Raw genomic sequence first — 24,786 nt, forward strand, 5'->3', positions numbered from 1 at the left:
AGTATACTACCGGAAAAGTCGTATTGATAGAGCCCCAATTTTCTATTGCGGGTTGCGCTGTGCTCTATCATTCCGATAATTGTGGTAGTACTGCGACAAGGCGAAAATTGCTATAAAAGACGGTAGCATTTACATCATTTTATAAAACAAGGTAGAAAATGACTGATCGACGTGCACCGTGAACTGTTCGGCTTCTCCGAGACGGCAAGCACACAACGCAAACCTCCAGCAGCAGCACAAGCCCGACTTCCAAACCAGTAGCAGCATGCCCCGCGACCGCATCCCTACCCACTACACCAACCGCCTCAAAGCGCGCGCCGTTGAAGACTGGCGTGCTGCACGCGCTAGCGGCACGAGCCACAGAGCGTTTGCCGAGTCAAGTGGCTTTCCCCGCCCTTCGCTGCAGAACTGGGGGCCCAAGTATCCCCGCCTGGCCCAAGAGTCCCAGCGTCAGCCTCGAGCCAGCCCCTCCCTCCCTCCGGTTCCCTCCCGTGCCTCCCGCCTCACGCTCAGCGGCAGCGGCCGCAAGCCCGACACGGCCCCGATCGAGGACACATTGTGCGTGTTTATCAAGGATGAGCAGCGGCTGGAGCACACCGTAACGGTTGATTTCATCATCGACATGACTACAGAGCTCATGCCGGAGGCAAAAGCCCGGACGTCAAGAAGTCCTGGTGCCAGCGCTTCCTGCGCCGGCACCACCTCACCATTCGACGGATCTGCCACTCAGGCCGCAAGACTCGAGAAGAGCTGGAAGCTCTGCGGCTGCCATTTGTCGAGGAAGTGACTGAGGTAGCGACGCAGCATTGTATCTTTGACCCTATTACTAGCCTCACGGTTGCACGTGCACTGTTCAATATGGACCAGACGTCTCTGTACTGGGCCCTTTCCTGCCGTATGGGCCTCCAAATAATACTGCCAGCGCGCCTGCCCCCAAGCGCAGCAGCCATCTAGACTACACGGACATTGTAGAAGAGGTAACTGTGTAAGCACTGTGTAAGCACCTCACCGTGTTTTAATACGATGTACATTTTCCCTACATTGCGTCCTGTCGTGACCTCGTCCGTGCATAATATGGCCTTGAACTATTTACTAAGACAATGTGCTAGGTGCTCTACCTTTCCGGGTGCTCTATCAATACGACTTTTCCGGTAGATACGCATCGGAGACTAATACCAGGAGTCTGGGCAACGCCTTCATCTTTACAACCAGTATAGGTGTAAGTTGCTTGACAGCGCTGTAAACAAAGCTATCCAAACCTGTCCTATTGAAGGCAATCTCAACTTTGTCAAAATACTGCCACATCGTGAGCGACTAGCTATCTCAGTAAAAACTCAAAACGTAACCAACGTACCGTAACCATCCAGGATAACCATACCGTAAACCATATCATAGATTACATCAGGCGTAACCTCCGTGTTGCATACGCTGCATACTAGTAGCAGCAGTAGCTCACATGAACTCACGTGCATTTCCGGTGCTGATTAAAACGTACCTAAAAGGTGTTCTAAAACACCTATAATTTTCCTAATATATATATATATATTGTGCCTTTCACTTATTCTGCCGTGGCATAACTCTAATCCCTTATCGACCTTAATTATGCCCCGAGTTCGCTAATTTCCATGTTAATTCCGGGTCGTCCCTCCGTGGCCGAATTAGGAGCGGCCGAGTTAAGGCGGAATAAGCTAATCCAGCCTGCATTAGGCGCAAACAGAGCGATTGGCGGTTTCCTACCCGCCAATCCATGCCATTCTGCTCTTATCTCCGTCGATTGGCTCTCAAATGCTGATCGCGGATGTTAGGGGAAGCGCTCACAATCTTAGGCAGAATTAGCACTAAATAAGCGTTGATCGCCCTTTTATGACTCTAATTCCGCCTGAATTAACAGGTCACCCGCCAAAATACGTGAAAGGCACAATATTAGATACTGCAGTATCTTACGGTTTTTAGGACGCAGGCTAGAACACAACTGCAGTGAAATGAGAGCAAAAATTAGGACAATACAATAAACGGCAGAGCGTGCTGAGGCGGGTCACGACGATGGTGATTGATGTCGTCGATCATTTGGACGTAGCGGCGGGTCCGCCTTCGCCGTCTCCACAAACACGAACCGGCTTGGGTGCGCCACAGAGAACAGCTCCTGGAACGCGGGGTTATAGCGTTTGAGGGTGTTGTTCGCGCGATTTTGGATATCGATCCCCGTGTCCGCCATGCTGTTCACGTTCCACAGGTCCACGCCGCAGCTGTTCAGCCATGTACTTATGAAATAACGCCATTAGGCGTCCCACTTCGTCTTAGCACCAGTCTCATCACCAGGCTGCGCACGTAACGAATACCCTGTATTTAAAATAAATTTTAGAACAAATCAAAATTAGCACATACATTTTCAAATTTAGGACTTTAAAAATAATGTACCTTCTCAGGGATTTCGCTAACGGGGATGGCTGTAAGGCCATTATGCACATCGGTCGCGAGGGCTGCAGCAATCTGGTCGAGGCACGGCCTGAACGAGCCAGAAGTGAACCAGGGTTGGAAAGAATAACTGTGAACAAAAAAAACTATAGTACGCGGTTCGTGAGGTTTTAATGGTTCAGACTCCGTTAAACTAAGCGAAACCAAACCAGAGTGAACCTGAACCTGCGTAACGGGCGGTTCGAATTGCGAGACTCGGATGGTCGGCTAAGAGGTACGGTGAAACGCCGTCGTGGGGGCTGCGGCTCTTTCTATGTTGTAGCCCAACACTCCAGCCGCTAGCCCCTCGAGCAGGTTGAGCCCGTCGTACACGAAGTACGGGGTCAGCACCTCCACGAGCGTCCAGCTGAGGTCTCCGTTGAGCTTCAAGGCCAGGAAAATCTGCAGCACCAGCGTATCTTCAAAGGACATTGGGCGAGAGTCATGCACCAGGAACCCACTAGATGTACATTGGTCAGTTTGAGTTTGTCGGCATTCGCAGCAACGATGGCTGACCAAATAGCGCCAATTGTAGAAGAACCTCGACAGGAGCTCGCATCAGACCTGATCGAGTCCCGGTTGCCGGCATCACCACACGTTATTTGGCGAAATCGACAGATCTCGCTCAGTGAAGACATTGTTCTCGTGCGCGAAAGTCGAGAAAATGATCTGCTCGCCCGGGCCGTTCACGAAAGTCTACGACGCAGCGAGGAAAAAGCATCGTATTGGAAGAGCGGATGCAGCAGCTGCTTCACTACACCCACGACCATGTTTGCAGCACGAAACCCAACACGGAGGCCAAGTTTCAGCAACTATTTGCCGCAAAAGCTTTTGCCGAATCTCAAGCGCAAGCACAAGTTCACGTCGCTCAGCAACATCACATGCAAGCAGCAATCCGGGAGTCGCACGGTCAGCTGATTGCTATGCACCAAGTCCATGCTGCTGCTGTCAGCTCGGAGTTAGAATCCACTGCCCAAAGCTCAGTATTGTCCGTCATTGTAGCAGCGCAGAAAGCTGTCACCGAACACGAAGCCGTGGTCCAAGAAAGCTTACAGCAGGAGTTAGTGCAGCTGCAGCAAACCCTGGAAAATGCAATAAGGGCTGATTGTGAAACTCGTGCTGATAGTATTCACGCCGACCTCAAGCATGTACTCGAACGCAACCAGATTCCCCACGAAGAACGCATTGAGAAGCGACTACAAGAGCGATTTCAAGCAGCAAGAGCATGTGAGCTTCGTGAAACACGTATCCTGCTGAAAATGAGACTGCCCAGCTCGCGAGCGGAATTGAAGCGCGTGTGGATGAAAAAATACAAGAGTCCGAACGAAGTATTCAAGATGATCGAAACAAGTTCTGGGCGCAACTTGAAAACATTAAGAGGGAGTCGGCAGAAGACGTTCGTGGCTACATCAATCAGCATGAAGATAATCAAGCTCAGCGAATCAAGCTCATGGTACATCAGTCGGTCGAATCACAGGGTCAAACTCACATGGCAAACGTGGAGAAACGCATCCAAGAGAAACTAGTAGCGGCTCAAGCTGGGATCGAGGCTAACATGGCACACCAAAACCAACGCTGTCTGGAGCAGACTATCGAAGGTATTATCTCTCGAGTTGAAACGCTGGCAAGGAATGTTACGGTCAAGGAAATTTCTGAGAACAACAAGAAAGTGGTGCAATTTGTTCGGGATGAAGTTGCAAGAGCGCTTTCGTCCGTTCCCGGTCTAATTCACCGCCGTGAAGCAGCTGTTGTTGCACGCCATCCTGCATCTTGCAACCAAAGTTGTGAAATGACAGTCACGACTGCGACCGAAGACGATACTCTTGGAGGGATAGCGCCCAGCATGTCCGAACGCATTCGCCCAATTGGACCGACTACTACAGAGTCCGCTGCGTGCGAAGACGTACCCACGCCACCAACTGCGTTCTTACCGTATGAAGCGCGTGCTGTCATAGCTGCAAAGAATCTTCGTGAACAAGCCAGCAGGAAAAAATCGTCTGGGCTTAGCATTAACGGAGGGTTTACATCAGCAGAGAAGGCGAAGTACGCAGCCAGAGCTGCTTTAGCGGCTAAACGACTGAAACCCCTTGCAGCTACCCAAAAAGCCAAACGAAATGGACAAGTCTGTCTCCGAGGCAACCAAATGGCTTCATCTCCTCAACCGGTGTCTTCCCTGGTGAGAGCGCGAGCAGAAGCTTTGGAGCATCTTCAACAACGCATTGGAATGCGAACAGCGCATCTACTTAAGACTGATGATGCCAGAAAAGCGTAGATATCAACGCGAGGAAACGATGCTGATAGTTCGACGAAAGGTGTATTGCTTTGCTCACAGGACATTTCCGATTTGAATGTTACTGCGTGTTCGATTTGATCTGTGCCAGCGCTTTCTCCACGGGTCTATGGAAAGTAAACAGGCAAAAACCACATGCTTGGAGTACACACCAAGTTGACTAATTGTTTAATCACCGGACCGAAGAACATACACTTACCGCGCAGACGAGTGTGCGCTGCACTTAGTACCGATTGATCTTGAGATCATCTCACTAGCTAAATAAACTATAAGGCAAACATGTATTAATCTTGCAGACGAGTTTGCGCTGCGCTTAGTGCCGATTGACCTTCATCTTCTCTCTCAATCAGCATCCTCTTCGTCGTCTGAGAGAGATCTCGAAAAGCACTCCTGGTTTATCACCCCCCATTCTACCCGCACCTGTGCTTCAGGTTCCAGACACATCTTCACATTACTTGGAATATGTTCTTGGAGGGTGTCCTTCGCAATTTTGGGGCATTGGCACACATCGACAAAATGGCGATTCTGACTAAGAAAACTGCACATGTTCATGTTGGCTGAGCTTGTAGAACCACGGAGCGAGGTGACCATTTAAACACAATTCCCGAAGTGCGCTCGATTTGCGCCGATGACGTTGGTGTGGAGAAAACGATGCGAGCGACCTGAGGTAAGTAGCGATAGGTTTTCTCTTTGTACTGGTGCTGCCAGTACTGCAGCATGGACTCCGGCATCCCATCGTGAGCTCCTAGAACGCTTGGATCTTGGAACCAGTTGTCAATTTCTTCGTCAATGCGTTGCTCCAATAAAGTCTGGGCTGTGACCGGAGGTGGTGCCTGGCGAATGTTGAATGAACTCATCACATCGGCGTTAAAAATATTCGTCATTGCTTCGCGCGATGAATTAGTCTCAGTGACTTGTGGATCTTGAGCGCCGCTTGATTCAGCTTGCCACTTCGCTACCACCATCATCAACTTCTTGATCCGACCAATGACCGCACCACGCACTCGGACCACGTGGCGAGGAATCTCCTCTTGTTTTACGTGTTGCTGCCGCGCAACAGCAGCAATTATTTCATCCATGGGACCTCCAACGTGCTTGACAGCAGGATGAAGAAGCTGTTGTATCTCAAAAATAAAGGCTCCATTCGCAATGCACTTTCGATCAACGTAGCTCTTGAAAAAATTCTTGTAGAGAGCCTGCTGAAGGAGGACACGAGTGTTTTTGGCGGTTGGAGTCAGATCTGTTGGCTCGATCATCATCAGATGGTCTTTCCGAGATGCAAAATGTTTGATCGGTGCGTCGAGGTTTAGAATTCCGGTTCGAAGAGTATACAGCTGGACAAGAACGTCAACCTGATTTGCACCTTCACATTGAGCCAACTTGTTCACGGTTTCAATCGGCGCAAGAAGTGACAAAATCTGCTCCACGGTTTGCTTGACCTTCGTCAACGGGAAGCCAGCAGGTATATCCTTGGCTTTATCACGTATGGCTTTCGCCGTGCGCTCCCTGAACCAGCATACCAGCACCTCCCACTTCGCTAAAATTCGTCGGATACTCATCGCCAGCCCCATGAAGTGATGTGGCTTGTACGCAACAAGCTTTTTTGCGTTGTCCTGGCTCAGCACATCAATGCCGGCATCAAGTCTCCCATCTTTTCGTTTTTGTAGGTCTGGTGAATGGTCAGCGAGATTCTGTTGATAAGCTCCGAAATCTCTGATTTTTGCTGTTTTGGTTCATCCCGCAAGCCTTCTTAGTAGCCGCATTCACCATGTGCGGGATGCACCACTCCCACTTGAGCTTGAGGCCCTCCGCCATCATCCATTTCACATCTGACCCTGCGTCCGTCGTTGCCCCGAACAAATCTTTAGTGGCGAGGGTGAAGTCAGACAGGATAGCGACGAAATGACTCTCGTATTCCTTGATCTCGTTCCCCATACATTGGACGAAAGTTATCACAGGGACTTAAATCTGAACTGGGCATCAATGAGATAAAGGCGAAGCCCCAGATACTTTTCGCCCTGATGCTTCGAGCTCAAAAAGTCAGCTACCGCCGTGAAACACGCTATCGGTCCAACACGCTGATCGCGCAGATATCCAATCACCTCTCCCCTCCCGGACGCATAAAGCTCCACAGTCGCGTGTGCCACTGAATGCGAGTTCAAAGCCGGTTGAAATTCAGCTTTTGTGCAGATTGCTTTGATGATATGCGACTCCTGGCACTCGCCGAAGCAAAAGGGAAGGTTATGGTTCACGATACGCTGTATTTCCAGTAACAAAGCCAGTCGTTTAGTGTCAGCTCGACACAGCTTCGACGCGAGAATTCGAGCTATCTCCATGTCCCGCGAATGCTTGTGATCAGTTTCCAAGACCGTCTTGTCCGAGTTCACATTGTGAATAGTGCTCAAGTGGTGCGTCGCCTTCGAAGTGGATCCCCTCACCAACGATACCAGCTGACAATCGTCACGACATGCCGGACTGGCCAAGCACATCCAGCACAATATTGTTGAACCGTCTACCTCAGTTTGAAGACGCACTCCATACTTGAAAATTACCGATCTCTCTCGTGGCCCTTTCGGTACGATAATGCATCCAGGTAGAGGTCGATGAGAAAGCACAGCCTCTCGAACACACGCGGGCACTGTCGACAGATCCACTTCGTCATACAGGGGCGATGAAGGCCCAACCCGCCCCGTTGATAAGCTTGGACCCGCTTGTAGCCATTGCGTCGCTGCAGAAGTTGGCTGACTTGCCCGTCCGCCAGGGGCTGCTTGGGGTGTGTTATGCGCTTCGCGTAACCAGCAGTATTGCTCCATCCTGCAAGCACTGAGCCGAGGTTCATGTCAACAATTCGTGCCGTCGTTCGAGGAGATGTCACTGTTGACGAAGGAGCGCGGTTCTCCCAGATAGGTGACGGTTGTACCTCAGCTGCGCCAACAAAGCAGGCTGACTGGGTATCATCCGGCCCGGATTCGTAGTTGTCGGGAAATGTAGTTGATACCACTGAGCGACTGCCAACTGCTTGGTCGATTGCTGGTGATCTCATCGGCTCAAGGCAGTGAGTGTCTTGAACTTGTCGCGTGCTGGAATTCGCTCTTGGCACTCAAATGAGGTTGGTTCAGGAAGTGTGTGTGGCTTGCTGCGACCAAGGGGGGAAATGGATTGTGTTGTCTACTGCAGCCAACCCCCGCCTGCTTAGCGAATCTCTTCCGACGCCTGTCCTCGGGTGCATTTTCATGTTCCTCATATGTGTATTCATGTAGCTCTACGTCTTTTCAAGATACTGCCCTTCGCACGCGCATGGGGCTGTCCTCAAGCAGAGGATACGCTGTTTTACGAACATTGATACGTACGCAGGGCGCCATCACTTTGCTTCGATTCGGTAAGCTGTACAGCCATTCAAACTATAATATCGGCGAGCTTACGCGTGAGGCTCGTGCTACAATGATCAAATATCCCGCGTAGCTGCGTCACGTGCGTCACGCGAGATAGTTTGCAAGAGCGTGCAGTTTAAGGCTGACAGATTGGCGCTACGACCGCTGTCTAGCGGCTATTAGCGATGGGATACGCGTGTGACTGGCATCGCTGGGCACCCCAAACTCTTGGCCCAATCCCGAAGCCGGGAAACAAACCTCGACGCAAAACATTCGTTGGAAAGATTCACAATTAATTACAAAAATGATATGGCACTATATACCGAACCCACAAAACGGACAGCCGCTCAAACAAGCCGGCTTTACCGGTTTACCGAGGTTCAGTAAGCGATCTGCCCTTCTGCAGCTACCGTCCGCACCTTGTCCGAGTCCGCGGCTCTGCAGCGCCGGGGTCCTCGGCGGCTAGCAACGCCAATTCGTCGCCTATACAAATATACACCGCTCCACGCGATATCCAACACGCACAACGCCTTGTACGTCGCCAATCCCAGGTGCTCGCACGTGATCCTCGACCCCTCCGCTTCTTATCGGGCCCAGGTAGGCGATAGCTGACTGGAGCTGTCCCTCTGTGAACTGTGCCCACGTGCGCGCACAACTCGCGGGTTCTCCCTTCCGGCGGATGTGTCCGCGGGGTACTGGTCGTCGATGGACGCACGTGTGCACTGTGACTCTGTGTGCACGCTGCTCGTCACCTCGGACCGGGCTCTTCACTTCGACTGCACTTGGCCTTAGTCGACTTGCTACGACCAACTGCTTCGTGTATTGACGTTACACTCTGCTTGGCTCTACTGTATGGGTTGATCTGTACCCTACAGCGCTATTTCGATACTGACTACACTTTTACTGCCATCACTTGGTGGCGTGGGCGCCATGGGTACCAGCCAACGGCTTCTGACCAGCACACCTTGGCCAATCGTCGGTCTTGGTCGTTGCCTTGGGTGAGGTGGCACGTCGGCGAGTTTCCAGCGTTGCCTCGCTCACCCCTTCGTTCTTCCACGCCCCTTGTGTGCTATCCTCGATGTCATGCTCTCTTCGACTCTTCCTCCGCTTGTTCACCCCGTCGCCGCCGCCGTCTTGACTGCTGCTCGCTATCTTTCGCCGCCGCTTCGGATATCTTTACCAGTACTTGCGTACCCTCCTTGCGTCGTCCGTCCTCGATCCTGTTCCTGTTGTAGTCCTTGCTGCTGGGTCGTCTCTCCTTGAAGCTCTGTTGGTCCTTGGAAGCATCCTGGCACTCAGAGCCTTGGCTACAGTTGCTGCGCGTCGCTCGTTGCACTTTGACGGTGGTCATCACGTACACTAGCTGCTTCGTGCACGTGACTGGTACTCGCTAATAGCCTTCTCAGCGCAGCCTTCTCAGCAACAGATGCCACTTTGCGCCACTAGAAATCGACTCGGTGCTTACTGTTCGCTTGTCCCAGGTTCGTTTAGGCCGTGGGTCGAGGGGAATGCGCAGAGCAAGCATTTTGCGCGATAAGTGCCTGTTTCCAATGAAATAGTCACCCGCCGATCTCAACCAGAGGAATCTGCTCCGTCACCGCGTTCATGAGACCGCGTTCATGAGGCCGCGTTCGAAGTCGCAGGTCACAGTGGACGGCTCCATCAGACGGGAATATGCGGATGGCAGCCGCCGTCACGGGCGGCCAAGTGCAAGGGTGATAAGAAAAACGAAGATCCTCTGGGGAGTACAAGTGGATCTACGGCAAGTCCTTTGCTGCCAAACGTAAGGCCAACGTCGAACAGCAACACGGCGAGCATGGTAGTGACGAGAGTGACGGATGCGCCCCCAAGTTGCTCTGCTCAAACACCCTGTGCACCCGCTGTGTATCAGTCCATGATCGACAACAACTTAAGTATTAATAATACACATTGTGTGCGGTCACCAAGCAATTGGACATACATACAAGTATAGCGGATTGGATATCTGCCGTGACGCGGCACCCAAAATGCTTAGACATTGAAGGCGAGTAGGCTTTTTAAAGCCTATTTTTATTTGCCTATCGAAGGGCTAATAGCTTTCACCTGTCATGCGCTAAAAGAAACTAGCGGCCTGAACGTCTTTTGCCATGAATACGCGAGCTCTATCCGTGAAATACGTATTTCCGGTCACTTAAGGACTCATACAAAAATCAAGAAAAGGAGGGGGTGTATTTCCGTTCATGCATCATATTACCGGTCATCTGGTCACCATACAAAAATAAGTCAAAGTGAGCTCTCCATACAAATTTCTATATAAAAAGATGCCTCCAGCATCGTGCTCTGACGCCGTAAAGGACGCGATCCTGTTATTCTATGCTGTCGCTATCAACACTAGAAGGTCCAGGGAAGGTGTAGGGCAAGCTTCGGGCGCCGCTAGACTTCCACTTGGCCGAGCAAGGAGCTTGCCATTCCAGCCATGGCAGCGCTAGCCAAATTACCCTTTCTATGTACCTCCAGATGCTGTCATGACTGGAGCCGGTAGGGCTAAAATGCTTTCCACTGTATTAGAGCCAATTCGCAGTGAAAACTAACCCAGAACATACCAAAATATAGCTAATCATCGGGTTAGCAAGCTCTGAAGATTTGAATGAAATCGAAGCAATATTGGGTTTAGTAGGTTGGTGCAAAAATTGTCCCTTAATATAGCGTTTGGCTTGACCGGAAACGCGCAGTGACCGGAAACATGCCACTTACGGATAGCGTGCATCTTAGAGCCAGAGCCAGTAGCGCTCTAGGCGCCCGCTACGCGGACGCTAAGGCTTGGTTTGTTAGATTGCCCGCCTCCGCTTCGCTGCGGCGGGGCGTCTTTGGTTTTTTGACTCATTTGGAGTTTATTTACTTATCTACACGGCCAAACTTTTATATACTTACTCGTGTACTCACTTGCTATTTCTCAGACCAGTAACATGTATTTGAGTTAATTCTGCGTCTCAAATATCTTGAATATTCCCATCCTCGTCGATAGCCTCCGGGTCCACTGCAATCTTGATCGCCTTCCTTGATGTAACTCTCGACAGCGCCACGTAGAGTTGTCCGTGAGCAAAGACGGGTGACTCTAAGTAAATTCCCGCGTGATGGATAGACTGTCCTTGGGCCTTGTTAATAGTCATCGCAAAAGCTGGTACAACTGGAAATTGCTTGCGCTTGAGCTTGAACGGGAACTGTCTATCGTCATCCTCTGTGTAGAAGATGATTCGCGGAATGAAGACCTTTTTCCCCTTGAAAGGTCCCGACATTATAATTGCTTCGATGCTTTTCTCGCGCAGAGACAACACGCGAAGCCGTGTTCCGTTGCACAACCCAGCATCGCTGTTCAGGTTTCGAATCATGATGATGGGAGCGCCAACCTTTAGAACTATCCTGTGCGGTGGAATGCCAGAAAAGTTCAGCGAGTTCAAGAACTCTTGCTCAAACATATTCGGGTCCGCAACTCCCTCCAGCGAATCATTGGAGAGATACTCCCTTGTGTCTCCCGAAAGACGCGCAGACACCATGTCATTGATACGCCTGACACTTGCGTTCATAGGTGCTAGAATGGCTCGTTCAACGAAGTACTCATCTGGTAAGTCATTGTTTTCCACGCCTGGGTAGATAGCGTCAATAAGAGCGTTGACATTACGCTCTCGGCGACTGTCATCTGGGTCCTCTGTGTCTTCATGATCCTCTGGCGGTAGAAGATTAAAGTTGGGCAGCGCCTCCATCTCGTCACTCTCTTTTGTTTCTTCATCAACCGCTGACGATGATTGGGTATTTCCCGGTATGACGCACATATCGCGCGGAAGGCAAATGTCGTTTCACCGATCTCCGAGTAGACTGGGTTGCGACCCTCGCCTATCTGGAGTAAGAAATCAGAGAACTCGGCTAACTCGGCTGCACTGACCTGGTCAGGAGCTGTCCACACACGCATGTTTTCCGTTAGCCGCACTTGGCGCAAATGCCCCCAGAGTGGCGAAGATTTAAAACAGGCCTTCACTGTCTCGGCCCTCGTAGTGTCCTTCAGAACTGGCAAAATCTGGTGATGATCTCCACTAAACACCATCACCTTTCCTCCAAACGGCTCGGACTCGTTGTGCATGAGATCGCGAAATGTTCTATCTACAGCCTCAAAGCACGCGCGGTTCATCATTGGCGCCTCGTCTTAAATGATCAGGCTTGACTCCCTAACCATCTTCGCTTTAGCACTCTCCCAGGATAGACTGCAGGTTGCAAACTCAGACAACTTGAGTGGAATTCGAAACGTCGAGTGGGCTGTGTGACCCCTGTCAAAAGAGTTGCGGCAATACCACTGGAAGCTACAGCAATCGCAACATTGCGTTGCATGCGGACATGGGCAAGCATCTGCTCCAACAGGAAAGACTTGCCAGTACCACCCGGTCCATCCACAAAAAATAGTTTCTGCCCTTGTACCGGATGATTCACCGCTTCAATCACTTGGTCGAAAACTTCCTTCTGGTTCTCGTTCATTCGATCAGCTAGCATATCAGTCCCTTCGAGATCACTTGTGCTATACGCGTCGAGTTCTTGGCGAGTGATGTCAACGGGTCGAGCATCTTGTTCATCAACCTCCGCCGCGACATCGCTGTAGAACGACAAATCAGGAAGGCCGTAGTTTTCGAGTGTCTTCCCGTTTGAATCTAGGTATTTGGTCACATCCAGCAAGGCTTCGTACTCAGCCATCCTTTGGCAAAAGTCAACCTCGCGTTCAATGTTTTTCCGCATCATAATGCTCGATCTTCCGAACGATATCCTCGGACATTTGCACCTTGAAGTTGTCCCAAAGTTCTATGGCGTTGCGCGGCAGCGAATACACCAGGATAATTTTAAATAGCTGCCTCAGTTCCTTAGCCATCTTGAACAATGCCGACTCCGCCAGACAGTCTTGCCACTCTTGGTCGTTTTCCAAGTACCCTGCAGCTGCCGCCGCCTCTTGATAAGTGGAATACAAATGACCATTAATCGTTCGTAGGTCCTCGAAAGACTTAGGAGACCGCCTGTCACACAGCAAAAGTCGCAGGTAAAACCTATCCGGATCCTGAGGAAACACATGCACCATGCGTCCCAGCGAAGCCACGTATTGTTTATACGGTTTCCAGTGCTTTCTGCCCTCGGTAACTCAGCGGTATTTTGTAGGGACGTCTTTTTACAGAAGACCCGCCGTTCCAATGGGGTCGTTTGCACATAACTTGAAAAATGCAGTTGAGCAACGTATTGACGCCAGTCCGCACCAAGTTTTGCAGTTGTCGATTCGTTGCGTGCTGTCGATATGCAACCAAGCTCATACCCTCCAAGTGAACGGGTAAGTTCACAACTGAGTGCGTAGACCCTTGAGTTAGATGTTTAAACAGCCGCATACAGGCTTCAACAGGCAAAATGTAGCGCCCGAGTAAATACTATAGAATCTCGTTGGCTTGAATCTCTTCTCCTTCAATAGTGATCGTGGTCATTTCCGAGCCCTTGTACATGTGCTTGTAGATATACTTGACAGCCCTGTTTGTCGAACAGACTTCGACGTTGATGTGGCAATTGTATTTCTTCGAAAAAAAAGGGTTATATGGCACAATCCATTGGTTGATCGTCGCACCGTCCCACACTTTACCCTTGTGGACCACAAACCCACCGGAACGGCGTTTCCGACGGTATCCAGGACTCTTATCCTGGACCATGGTCGTTACCTCGGTAAGCGGCTTGGGGAACTTCTTAGAGCACCTACCGTTCTTCATGCAGGGGCAGTTCGGATTCTGTCTTCCACATGGACCGTGCATCATGCTTGAGATCACCGTTTCGTAAAGTTCGGGATGCTTCTCTTTATCAGGGAGCTCTGCCGACACTAATCGGTCCACGTCTTCTGCGGACACGGGTCTATCTTCAGGTCGCCTAATCAGAAGAATGTGTGCGTGGGGAAGCCCTCGCTTTTGGTATTCTACCACATGGACCCGAGCGGCTTGGATACCCAGGATGCCTTGGTCGAGGTCCTTGTTCAATGCTTTCAGCTTCTGCATGGATACTCGCGCAACGACATCAGGCCTGTCAGTTGCCTTCTCGTTCGGTCGCAGATTCTCCTTGATTTGTGGTCAGTTAGGGTTGCACGTCATGGTGATGAACAGATTTGGCGCGCCGGTCTCTCTTACGATTGCCATAGCGTCGAGGAAACGTTGGTGCATGTAGCGAGGCCCTCCCGTAAACGTGGGAGGTATAATAATCTTGCGCCCGATAGTTTCGGCGTCAGGGGCGTCGGAATTCTCTTCTTCACGACGCGTCTGCTCTCTGGTAGACCCGGCAGCGCGTCGTTCCACCTCCGCATCAGCTGCAACTCTGTGAACATCAATGGTTTCGCTGCGCAACGCATCACTCAGTCCCTGAAGTGTCTCCAGACGGTACTGAAGTTGGTTCAGCTCTATGTAGCGTAGCCGCTCCTGCTCACACTTGGTCCACTGGTCTACACAATACTGCTGTGTGAGACGTCCACCTCAGAGAATTACTTGCCGACCTGTCGTACAGCAGATATGCCTCGAACTCCCTTAGTGACATCCGTAATAGTTCTCCATCGGAACCAGTCGGACTTCGCACGTACGGAATGCCATACGTACACCCGGTATCACCGTAAGGTAAGAGCAGGGGATACTGTAGTGAGTCGTAGCTGTCGCTAGTCTCAAATATACGCTTGAAGCCACCCTGACGCGTAGAGATCAAAATATCGCGAGACAGAACCACATGCCCATCAATCACAATTGCTGCCACTTCGGATGCCGTTGGGGTGTTATGCGTACCCGGGTTTGCATTCTGAGACACATGCAGTCGGAGCCGGAAGTCATCGTTGTCAGGGATAAGGTTCTGCAAACGCAATGCAGGATCATCGTCCGGTATCTCTTCTCCAGCGGCCCTTCGCCGTTCCTGTTTCGCGACCGCTTCTTCGTAAGCAGGTTGTGCCCGCTGAACCAGTATACTCCGAACGCCAACTCCAAATTATTGAGCCTTCTTTGCTTTTCTGCTGGGGTTTCGTCTCCATCAGGTGCAGGATACGCTGTTCTGACATCGTCTTCGCTCGTATACTTTCGTTTTCGAGCCATGAATCCTGCAAAACAACAATCAAATATCTATTAGTTCGCCGTAAAAGTAACCTGTTACTATGTATGGTTCTAAGCTATGTTAGAGATTGGACCATACAAAAATTCATATATTAAGATTAGTGGTGGGACTGTAAAAATCCCAATCAGTACGGCATTCGCAAAGATGCCGCCCAAACCACGCGTCAGCGACGAAGAACGCGGGAGAATCCAAGGACTGCACGAATGGCCCACAAGTTCTCTATCGGATTAAGGTCCGGAGAACGAGCGAGCCACTTCATCACCATCACTTCTTGCTCTTCGAAAAAATCGGCCGTGCGCTTCGACGTATGGATAGAAGCATTATCTTGTTGAAAGATATACTCCAGCCCAAAGTGCTTGGGAGCGTAAGGAAGCATGTATTCAGAGAGATTATACACATATCGCTGCCTTCCGCACGACTAGCCGCACCTCGCGGTCCGACATGACGGGCGGGGGGGGGGGGGGTCGAGCTTCTTCCGCTCCGTCGGCGCCTTTGGAGCGACGATGCGAGCCACCGTTTGGTCGCTGCGACCAACACGGCGTGCAATAGCACTGTTAGACCACCCGGCCTCGTGCAGTCCTTGGATTCTCCCGCGTTCTTCGTCGCTGACGCGTGGCTTGGGCGGCATCTTTGCGAATGCCGTACTGGTTGGGATTTTTACGGTCCCACCACTAATCTTAATATATGAATTTTTGTATGGTCCAATCTGCGTGATAATTGTGTCACTAAGCCATATTTGTCTGCTTGTATGTGAGCCCCACAACAGCCATGGGAATGCCGATCGTTAACGCAAGAGCGGGGTCGGTAACGGTAGTAGCAGCAACATATCTAAAGCGCAGCTCCTAACTCTAAATATTGACTGAGATATAGCTACAAACCCGGGTGCGTGATTGCACTTGGCGCGGAGTGTAGGTGAGTAAGCTCGGCATCGCCTATGCCGTTTATCTTCCGCCGCACCGCCTTGAAGAGATTAGTACCGTGCGTTACCGTTGAAGGGACGTCTGTTCCTGTTTGAAACCCGTGTTCGCAGAAAAAGCCTAAAGTAACCACATCACCTACGGCATTCCCGGGGGGTCTTAGTGTCCCCGTGGGTAAGGCCCACGAAGATCAAGCGTTCCACTGAGGGTTCGAGTCTCGCCCGAAGCGATTCCGATACAAAAGCCACGTAAGTCTATTTCCGACCCTCAACTACCTCCATCACTACATCCCCTGGAACCCCCTAAGTTACCCCCCTAATGGAACTCCCGATTAACCTCTGCAACCGCATCCCCTCAAACCGCCGCCTCACCACGACCTGAGGAAGGGAAATCGATCAACTACGAATAGTTACGGGTAACTCACTTAGACGTCAAAGTGCCAGCTTCCAGCAGGCTCCGAAATAAGTGCCTAAATATACGCCACCAGGTCAAGTACCTGGGACCTTCTCTCTCTCCTACGGCATTCCCGGTGTTATTATGCCAACGGCAATTTAAACGACGGTAAGACGCCTCATTAGCCAAGCTTTTGAATCGGTATGTTTTTTTTTGCTTTCAGTCCCTCACCTCCACTTTTACCACCTTGATGCACAACCCGCTTTATTGCCGCCGTGTCACAATACCTTTGGAGAAATTGGCAGCGGGTCTTCTTTTGGTGCTGAAGCGACAACTCCCCCCCTATTTGGTTGTTGTCACTTCCTTTGTTGACCGTGGTAGAGTGTCTGCTTAATGCCACTGAGCTATATCAGCCCAGGCAATTAACCACTTTCGGTTGTAAGGGGTAATGGGTCAGTTGTTGGGCATTGCTTTGTATACTGGAACATCCACTGGCATCATAGGCATCGAAGGATCGTTTAGACCGCAAATCTACATAACCCGAAAAAGCGTAGGCAAGGTAGCACACATCAAGCTTTCTTCTACTACGACACAGGTCGCAATAGGCTAGAAGCCCCTTATGTAGCAATGCAAATACCGCTCTCTTTTGTCTTGTGTGTTATTGGATTGTATGTTTGGGTGTGGGTGGGTCGGAAATGCGGTAAGCGGTTTCAGTTGCCGAAGCAAAAAGATTTCCGTTGCCCCCCGAAAGGAACTGACGGTCCCAGTTTGCCGCTAAACAAAAGGTAAGCCATAAGCCCTCAAGTCACTGTCCCCAGTGGCTCGGCTCGAGTCCCCACCCAAGCCACGTGGCTGGCCGCATGCGCTCTGTCGCGGCACGGAAGCACGGAACCAGGTTTCCCCCAATTCAACGTGCCGGTCCCATACACTAATTGTGTAACACGACCACTACTCCGAGTTTTAAACAGGCGGCCCGGCAAAGCCGGCTTTTATCGCCACATGGATCTGCCAAAACTCGGTTGGGTATGAGACTTCCGATGCCGCTGGTGGGCAAACATGGGCGCCTCAGGGTCGCGGCTCCGAAGAGCAAAAGGTGCGACAGAGCAAAGTCTTAGAACGGCGGCGGGTGCCAGCTGCAATCTTTCTTATCCTAAAAAGGCGTTTAAAACACCCCTTATTAAGGATGGTAACGGGCTTAAAGCAGAAAGCCACAGTACTACAGTATAAGCATGCCAAATAATTAAATCGGACACTCATACAAAGTAGCAATGTTGTGGATTCAGAGCGACTGTCCGGCGGCTGCGCCGTCCGTGGGTGTCTCGACGCGGAGTGGGCCATCTCGTAGGTATGGCGGCCTACTGCAGCATCCCACGGACTCTTAATTAGGTGTCCCTAAGAACGCCTAATCAGCACCAGTCTACCCCTAAGTCCGTACTGTAAACCCTCGACTGCCCTGAAGGTACCAGTTATCCCAACAGGTGGAACTCCCGAAACCGTACAGTAGTTTATTTATGTAGATGTATGCATGTACTCACTGTGGTAGTGTCCACTGCCGCTGCACTCCGCTGCTCACTCCCGTACGCCAGGCGTCCTCCCGCTCGCTGCCTTGGTCCGTCCGTCCGCCGTGCGCCAACTTTCAAAATGGGGGATGTGATAATCACACCCCGATCGGATCCGTGTAAGTCCGAGTTTTAGCGTTACCATGTCTAGTTTTGTAATTCCGGTTATAGTTTAAAAGCCAGTTCAAGTCGACTTGATGAGTGAATAATACGTGGGATTGGACCGCGGTAGCGTAGTCGAAATGACAGGTGTAGGCTGTAGGGGCGGAAAGCGTGACCGAGTGACACACGGACAGGATTCGCGTATAGAGGACGGAGAATAAACAGCTGTCAATAACGAGAAGCAACAGCAGCTCACAATACACAACAGTCAGCAAACTGCTACCAAAGAGTTAATAAGCGTCAACTAACTTTGCGCTGATTTGCTCTTCACTTGCTGACTCGTCGGTAGCGGCTCGTCCTAATGCCATGTCGTATTTCTTATTACGCCACTCGTTTCAAGTTGCCGCCAAGGTGTTTTGCGGCGCGCATCTTTGACGAAGATCCACCATAGCTGTACGGCACTGCGTGCTACAACTACGAAGTAAGATACACCGATTTTTAATTCAAAATTAATATATTAACAACCTGATTATGCGTCAAGTACACCGGAAAAGGATAATTTGTGGGGGTCACTCAAATCTAGACGATCCGCTCCAGATAGAAAGGATAAGGCAAAGGGTCCAAGCGAAAGTTATAGACTCCAAAGCGCATTTGCCAGTACTGATGGCTCATAGCTCGCCATATTACTTCAGAACTCTCCTCTCAAACTTGGCACCCATGACCCCCCCCCCCCCACCTCCGCATGCATTCACATTCAGTTAGGTTTCTACCAATCAACAGTGCCGATACCAGGATAAATCAAAACGATGGTGGTATTTTATCCTATGTTTTGTAAGGTCCTTCATAAACACAATGTAATTTGTCGAAAATCGGCATGATTACATTCGCCCGAAAATGGGCCCTGATGTTGTACTCGAGCTCTTGTGCTCGACTACTTGGCTGTACAGGAATGCTAGCGCTTGATATGTAGTGTATATCTATGCTCTACATGTTGGTAAAGTCCGCAATGCATTCTATTGTTCAGCGGATCTTTTATTTACATAAGGTCAAATCATGTCCCACTTGAGTGGTGTACTTGAGGCAGAGTCCGGTTCTTAAATATATCAATTTCGAGTGAGATTGATTCGAGGTGGGGAGTCGTTCCCCATTTTATAAAAATGGGTTTCGTCTCGTCCCCCAAAGCAACCCGCTTACCGGGATGCTGCCATAATAGTTCTAAGCATAATGCGGGGATTACGGTGCGTGGGCCTTTCGTGGTTACCGAGTTATGGCTCTTGAATTCGGGGTTTCGGTCGGATTGTCACTCTACACAAGCACTTTGATTAAATTATTTCGAACAATTCCGTCCAATTGTGCATCAGCGTATCTCTAGTTTTAATCCGACAATTGACTAGTCACACCGAAGTACGATCTATACGAGAGGTGTTTCGGGGCGATTGTTAGGCAGGAATGAAATGCGGTAGCAGATAAAAACTTCGGAGACCAACATCACCTACTCGGTCTGCATCCGCCACCGCGGCCAGAGGGGTTGCAAGGCCCGACTCATCATCCGTGACGACACGATACGAGCCCGCAACAATCACACCTAACCTCTGCCTGAAGTCACCGATGTGCGAGACGATATGCGCACCGCCCACCAGTCTGCCTGCCTGTCAAACCTGTCCTTGCCACCTGGCATGGTATGGCAGCGGGTCATGGCTAGCATGAGAGAAGCGTACCCCGACGCTACGCTCAGCACCATCACCAGGCAGCCAGGGATCTCCATCATCAAGTACACTCGCGCGCAAGTCACCGGTAGCGATGCCTTGCGCGTGATCGAGAGCGCTCCGCTGGGCAACGTGGCCCAAGAAGACCCAAGGCCGTTTTTTGCAGTTTAGTGTTGTCCACACCCACTGGTGTGGACAACACCGGTTTATAGGATTTGGGTGGGCATCCCGAACTCGTGAGACTGCTGCGCTACTTGGGCGCTGCTGTATTCATCAACGGCACCTTCGAGATGGTGCCGAAGCCTTCCACGCAGTGCCTCATCGTCATGGTGCGTGACCCCGGCGTCGACCTCTACGTCCCGGCGATGTATGTTCTGATGGACTCCAAGCAGCAGGACGCCTACTGGAGTGCGCTAAACTAAATCAGCACCCAGACTGGCTCTCTCGTCGCATTAAAAAATTGTAGCATCAATGGTAAAAGAGTAACAAATGATCTGATTATCTTGCAATTGAGGACCGGAATCTAATTCGTCGCTCGACCTGGTAAACGATCCTTTCCTGCGGCGATAAAAGTAACCCAACTTTTGATATTCATAAAAATGTAGTACTGTGAGATTACTGCAACCGAGTTCAAAGTACCATCCCCAGTTAGTTGTTAAAGCCAGATAAAATGCAAGGTCTTCGGTCCCGGGAACGTCATGATAGATATAAGCCCAAACCGCTTATAAACCTCTGATTTACTTCCTGTACTACGGCTCCGCGAAGGCTGGGATAGCAGAATTTTGGTATAAATATCTTTTCTATTTTAATTTTATTAATTACTATTTTTCTTATTAGCTACCGTCATCTCCTGCGCCTGTTTTGCAGCCGCAGCATCTGCCCGGAAATTTGCCTTAAAACTTCAGATGCAAGATGTCAACCGTCGCAATGCCTTACCAAATTAAAAATGCGAACATTGGTTGAGATCTGTTCGCAGCTTGTAGAAAATGTGCATGCTTATCAAAGCTATATGTACTGATTGATACCATCACCGGTTCGATCTGCCCATGCATATAATAAACCTTTTGGTCGGCCCAGTGGAATCGTACCGGTTTCAAGAAAATATACCAATTATACGTCAAGAGGGGTCATCGTTTGACTTGATGTACCACGGATATAATCCGATTTGGTCTGCGATAGCAGCACCTACGTTGTCCCCTATCCCAGAAAAAAAAACGTGATTATAGGGGGGGGCTCGCCCCAATTATGTGTTGTTTTCGATCTCCAAATTCCATTTAGTTGTTACTTCATTTTGAGATCCTCAAATTTCGTCTGACCTACGAAGACCGTCGATTTGTCGACTGATTCGAAAGGATAATGTTTGAGGTTCTTCATAAGTTACATAAATTTTACATCTTTAAAAATGACACCCAGTTTGCTGGGTCTTTCATGCTGTTTCCGTTAGCAAAAAACATTGTGGGAAGAATTTGTTTTTGCACTCATAAATGATCAGCATACATGGTATTGGTTAGGGATGTTGTATATAGTAGGCGCATGTATTTCTCAGCATACATGTTAATTAGTGATATGATTTGTATAGTTCACGTTCTATTTATAGCATACATGCGCCAAAGCCCGTATGTATGCTGAGCATGTGTGGGGTACAGAATTGATGGGATAAAGAAATGGCTACATTATCATATGTTACGTGCACAATACAAGGGCTATACCTGGTATCCCTCCAACATTTCGTACTCTGTTTTGTTTCTTCTTCACACCTACAGAACTTATACCGATAACGGTAGGCGTGTATTCAAATTTGTATGGATAAAGTGGTCGTATATTGTGTCCGGCCCCACAATACAGTTTTTTGTATGGGAGCCTCCCCGCGCAGAGCGAACTTCGCAAACTTCTCATCGTAACTATGCTTCTTAAGGGTGTAGTCAACACATCTAAACAGCAACTGCCAACTCGCAGAAGAAAAAAAGCTATAAGCAAAAATCTAGGTGGCCGTAATATTTTGTCCGGGAGTGTAAGTGATGGCTGTCGCGCATTGTCAAATACAAAACAGCTCATGGTGACTCAAGAATCTCGTCACAGACCGAGCTGCTCTCGATGGGATCTACTTCCTGTACTAATGCCTTCGACACCGTATGCGTCGCCTACAGTACTTTCAGGACCTGTAAGTGCAACAACATGGCCGAAATTGGTACACCCTCCCCCTCAGCTCATTGATCCATACCGCGAGCTCCTACTCAGATTCAGTAAAGAGGACCGTTCCTGTGCCGGCCCGCAAACTGTCCTGCAAGCCAAATCGATACTCGCGCGCTGCTGCCGCCATTGGTAGATGAGCTTGAACCGCTGTTCATGCACAAACGCGTCTAGATTAATAAGACGTTGTACATAACCGTGAAAATATCACGGCGAGCTTCTTGGTTGTCGTACTGGCGGGCGTATGGGGATATTAGCATCTTGTGGAGAGAACGCCCTCATAACCAGAGGTTAGGATAATCGACCAAATCATGGTATTAGTATTACTGGCCCTACTGGAGGTCTGGTATAAATATCGGTTGTACAATACTTTCGTATAGAAAACAAGTATCAGTATTAATACAGATTGTATTAATACTTTGGGTAATACTTTATGCTAGTAAAAATTTATGTGGCTCACATTAGCTCGGCTTCGCCAGTGGCGAGTCTATACTGAGCCGCTGAAGCGTTCCTATCACCTTGACGATCCGAATGGCATTGAAGACCTTCTTCATACTGTAGTATTCATACGACGGTCCTTATGCTGCAATGGCAGCCAAGACAAGCGTAGCGCGACCTGAAGATGTGGCTATGTAGTGGTAGTCCCGCGGCACTGGTCTTAATTAACACAGGCAGGGAAATATTTTTGTGCGTAGTTGGGAAGTATGTCGGTAGCTTGGTTTAGTGATCGAACGCAAGCTTCCTCTTTGCATTTAGATAGAAGATTCTGTTTAGGTCGTGGTAGACGTTGGCACGGGCCCTCGCGCGGGTCCCGTGGTCCGACGGGTATCGAATAGCACCGCGGAGGACGTATAGAGAGTGAAAGTGTGCGAGCATGCACTGAAATAGCGCCTGTGTGGGTTCGGAGGGGCTTCTGGAAGTATAACCGTAAAATATTACTGGTATTACCAATTCCGAGGAGTAGTATTACTTCAATTATCCTTATACATTCGCCCAAAAAACGAGTATAAGTATTAATACAATCTGTATTAATACCGAAATTGTCTTACTGAGTAATACAATACTTTGAGTTATCCTAACCTCTGCTCATAACACACTCATTCTTGGAGTTAGCATCTTGGGGAAAGGACGGCCTCGCAACACACGCATTCTTACGAAGACGCACGCGCTGTACTTATCGCACCCAGTGAGCCGCGATGTCATCACGATTTGTACAACCAGCACCACAGATTTTTCAGCAGGACCGATAAGTGGACCATATCACCTGATTTCTTCGTGCTCATGTCCACGCATATATTAGCCAGCCTAATTCAATTCATCACATGAGGATTTATTTGGCCAAGGACGGCGCTTTTTTTAACGTAGGCAAGTACTCGGCTCAGACATTTTCGAATCTTCCCTGTTCTCCACGCCTCCATATGCTCTACACCATGGCCTTGCTGCTGCAGTGGCTTGCCCTTGCCCACCATTTGCTGCAGCGTGACTCCGAACTGCTACTGCCGTTGTTCGCTCCTTCAAGGTCATTAAAAGCAACTTTCGGTCCTGCAACATTTGCACGGAGATCGAGCCGCACGACAAGCGGTCTCGACTACTCAACTACTACCGGCGGGACTGCGTCTCCCTACGCTCGTTGCGCATGGTGTGGTCAGATTGTAACCTTTGAAGCTTTCAAGATCGTGAATCTCGCCGAGACTAGCCAGCACGTCACGAAAACCGCCCTATTCGCACCACGAATGACAAAGTCCATGAACACGTTTGCTCGTGAACTAGCAACACAAGCTATTAATCTGACGATAATTCGGCACGAAATTTTGACCTGGATAAAAATCATTCCCAAGACTGTCAACGGTCTAGCGATACGTGGCAAAATGCAAGAAGCGTCATATCGGGTTCAACGACTATCATGGCCTCATTGTTGACAAGATGAGCGAGGCTGCTTACACCGGGGCAAGGCGGGGCGGGAGGGTTTCACGTTCGTGTGGCGCGAAACGACAGCTGGAAAGCCCTACACCGGCACAGGAACTGATGATGACCCATTCATGCTGGGCATGACATCGAAGCGACCGCTTCAAGTTGCCACCCGTGATCCCAGCACCTTGGTGCTGCACGTGGACGCGACATTCAAGTTGTCGTGGAGTCTCCAATCACCTTCGCTCGTTTCATCCCCTCGCGCTCTTCATCGCATCGCAGCTGTGGAGAGGTGCTGAATAAGAACTGATCTCCGAGAAAGGCGGCAGGGCCGATCGAATGGAAGTATGGGGGATCAGCGATCGAGAGACAGACAGCGAGGATCTATGGATCAGAAGGAGTTCTTCGGGAGATCTCAAGTGGCCCGATGACGCCGGCGCGTAAGGCAGGACATGTGGCAAGCCGGATTGTGGATGATCGTGCTCGAATCGTGGCGTGATTCGGGGTCGACCCAAGCCCCGATCGACGACAGATCTCGCCGATCTAGGATGGCCGAGGACAGAAGATGATGGATCCGCGGCGTACGGCAACCGGCACTAGTCATCGATCGAGAGTTGATCGCCGATCGCCGATCGGGAGTCGATGGTGGGACGATCGTGGATCGGGGATCGACCGCGATGGGATGCATATGGAGGACAAAGTCGGGGCAAGAATCCAGTAATCGGTTGGTTGTAGGATGGTAGATGAGATGGTAGCGGTAGAGAGAGACCA

General features: G+C 50.1%; 6 protein-coding genes across 6 annotated transcripts; 4 read left to right on the forward strand and 2 right to left on the reverse strand.

Annotated features, from left to right (window-relative positions):
* Nucleotides 1–265: 265 nt before the first annotated feature.
* PHYSODRAFT_257164 (hypothetical protein) lies at nucleotides 266–787 on the forward strand (the record flags this gene model as incomplete). The annotated part of the gene is made up of 1 exon (XM_009516500.1): nucleotides 266–787. The coding sequence occupies one exon, from the start codon at nucleotides 266–268 to the stop codon at nucleotides 785–787; it is 522 nt and encodes a 173-aa protein (XP_009514795.1).
* A 1,248-nt stretch (nucleotides 788–2,035) lies between these two features.
* PHYSODRAFT_467140 (hypothetical protein) lies at nucleotides 2,036–2,278 on the reverse strand (the record flags this gene model as incomplete). The annotated part of the gene is made up of 1 exon (XM_009516501.1): nucleotides 2,036–2,278. A coding segment is annotated over one exon (243 nt), but the record flags the coding sequence as incomplete, so codon positions are not given.
* Nucleotides 2,279–6,461: 4,183 nt separating this feature from the next.
* PHYSODRAFT_476290 (hypothetical protein) lies at nucleotides 6,462–6,650 on the forward strand (the record flags this gene model as incomplete). Its single annotated transcript, XM_009516502.1, has 1 exon — nucleotides 6,462–6,650. A coding segment is annotated over one exon (189 nt), but the record flags the coding sequence as incomplete, so codon positions are not given.
* Nucleotides 6,651–19,833: 13,183 nt separating this feature from the next.
* On the forward strand, nucleotides 19,834–20,339 carry PHYSODRAFT_257161 (hypothetical protein; the record flags this gene model as incomplete). The annotated part of the gene is made up of 2 exons (XM_009516503.1): nucleotides 19,834–20,049; nucleotides 20,130–20,339. 2 exons carry the CDS (start codon nucleotides 19,834–19,836, stop codon nucleotides 20,337–20,339), a joined length of 426 nt encoding a protein of 141 aa, XP_009514798.1.
* A 1,780-nt stretch (nucleotides 20,340–22,119) lies between these two features.
* On the reverse strand, nucleotides 22,120–22,284 carry PHYSODRAFT_473658 (hypothetical protein; the record flags this gene model as incomplete). Its single annotated transcript, XM_009516504.1, has 1 exon — nucleotides 22,120–22,284. A coding segment is annotated over one exon (165 nt), but the record flags the coding sequence as incomplete, so codon positions are not given.
* Nucleotides 22,285–24,074: 1,790 nt separating this feature from the next.
* PHYSODRAFT_373682 (hypothetical protein) lies at nucleotides 24,075–24,239 on the forward strand (the record flags this gene model as incomplete). The annotated part of the gene is made up of 1 exon (XM_009516505.1): nucleotides 24,075–24,239. A coding segment is annotated over one exon (165 nt), but the record flags the coding sequence as incomplete, so codon positions are not given.
* Nucleotides 24,240–24,786: the final 547 nt, after the last annotated feature.

This window comes from Phytophthora sojae, assembly GCF_000149755.1.
Source record: "Phytophthora sojae unplaced genomic scaffold PHYSOscaffold_1, whole genome shotgun sequence".
In the NCBI taxonomy this organism is placed as follows: domain Eukaryota; phylum Oomycota; class Peronosporomycetes; order Peronosporales; family Peronosporaceae; genus Phytophthora; species Phytophthora sojae.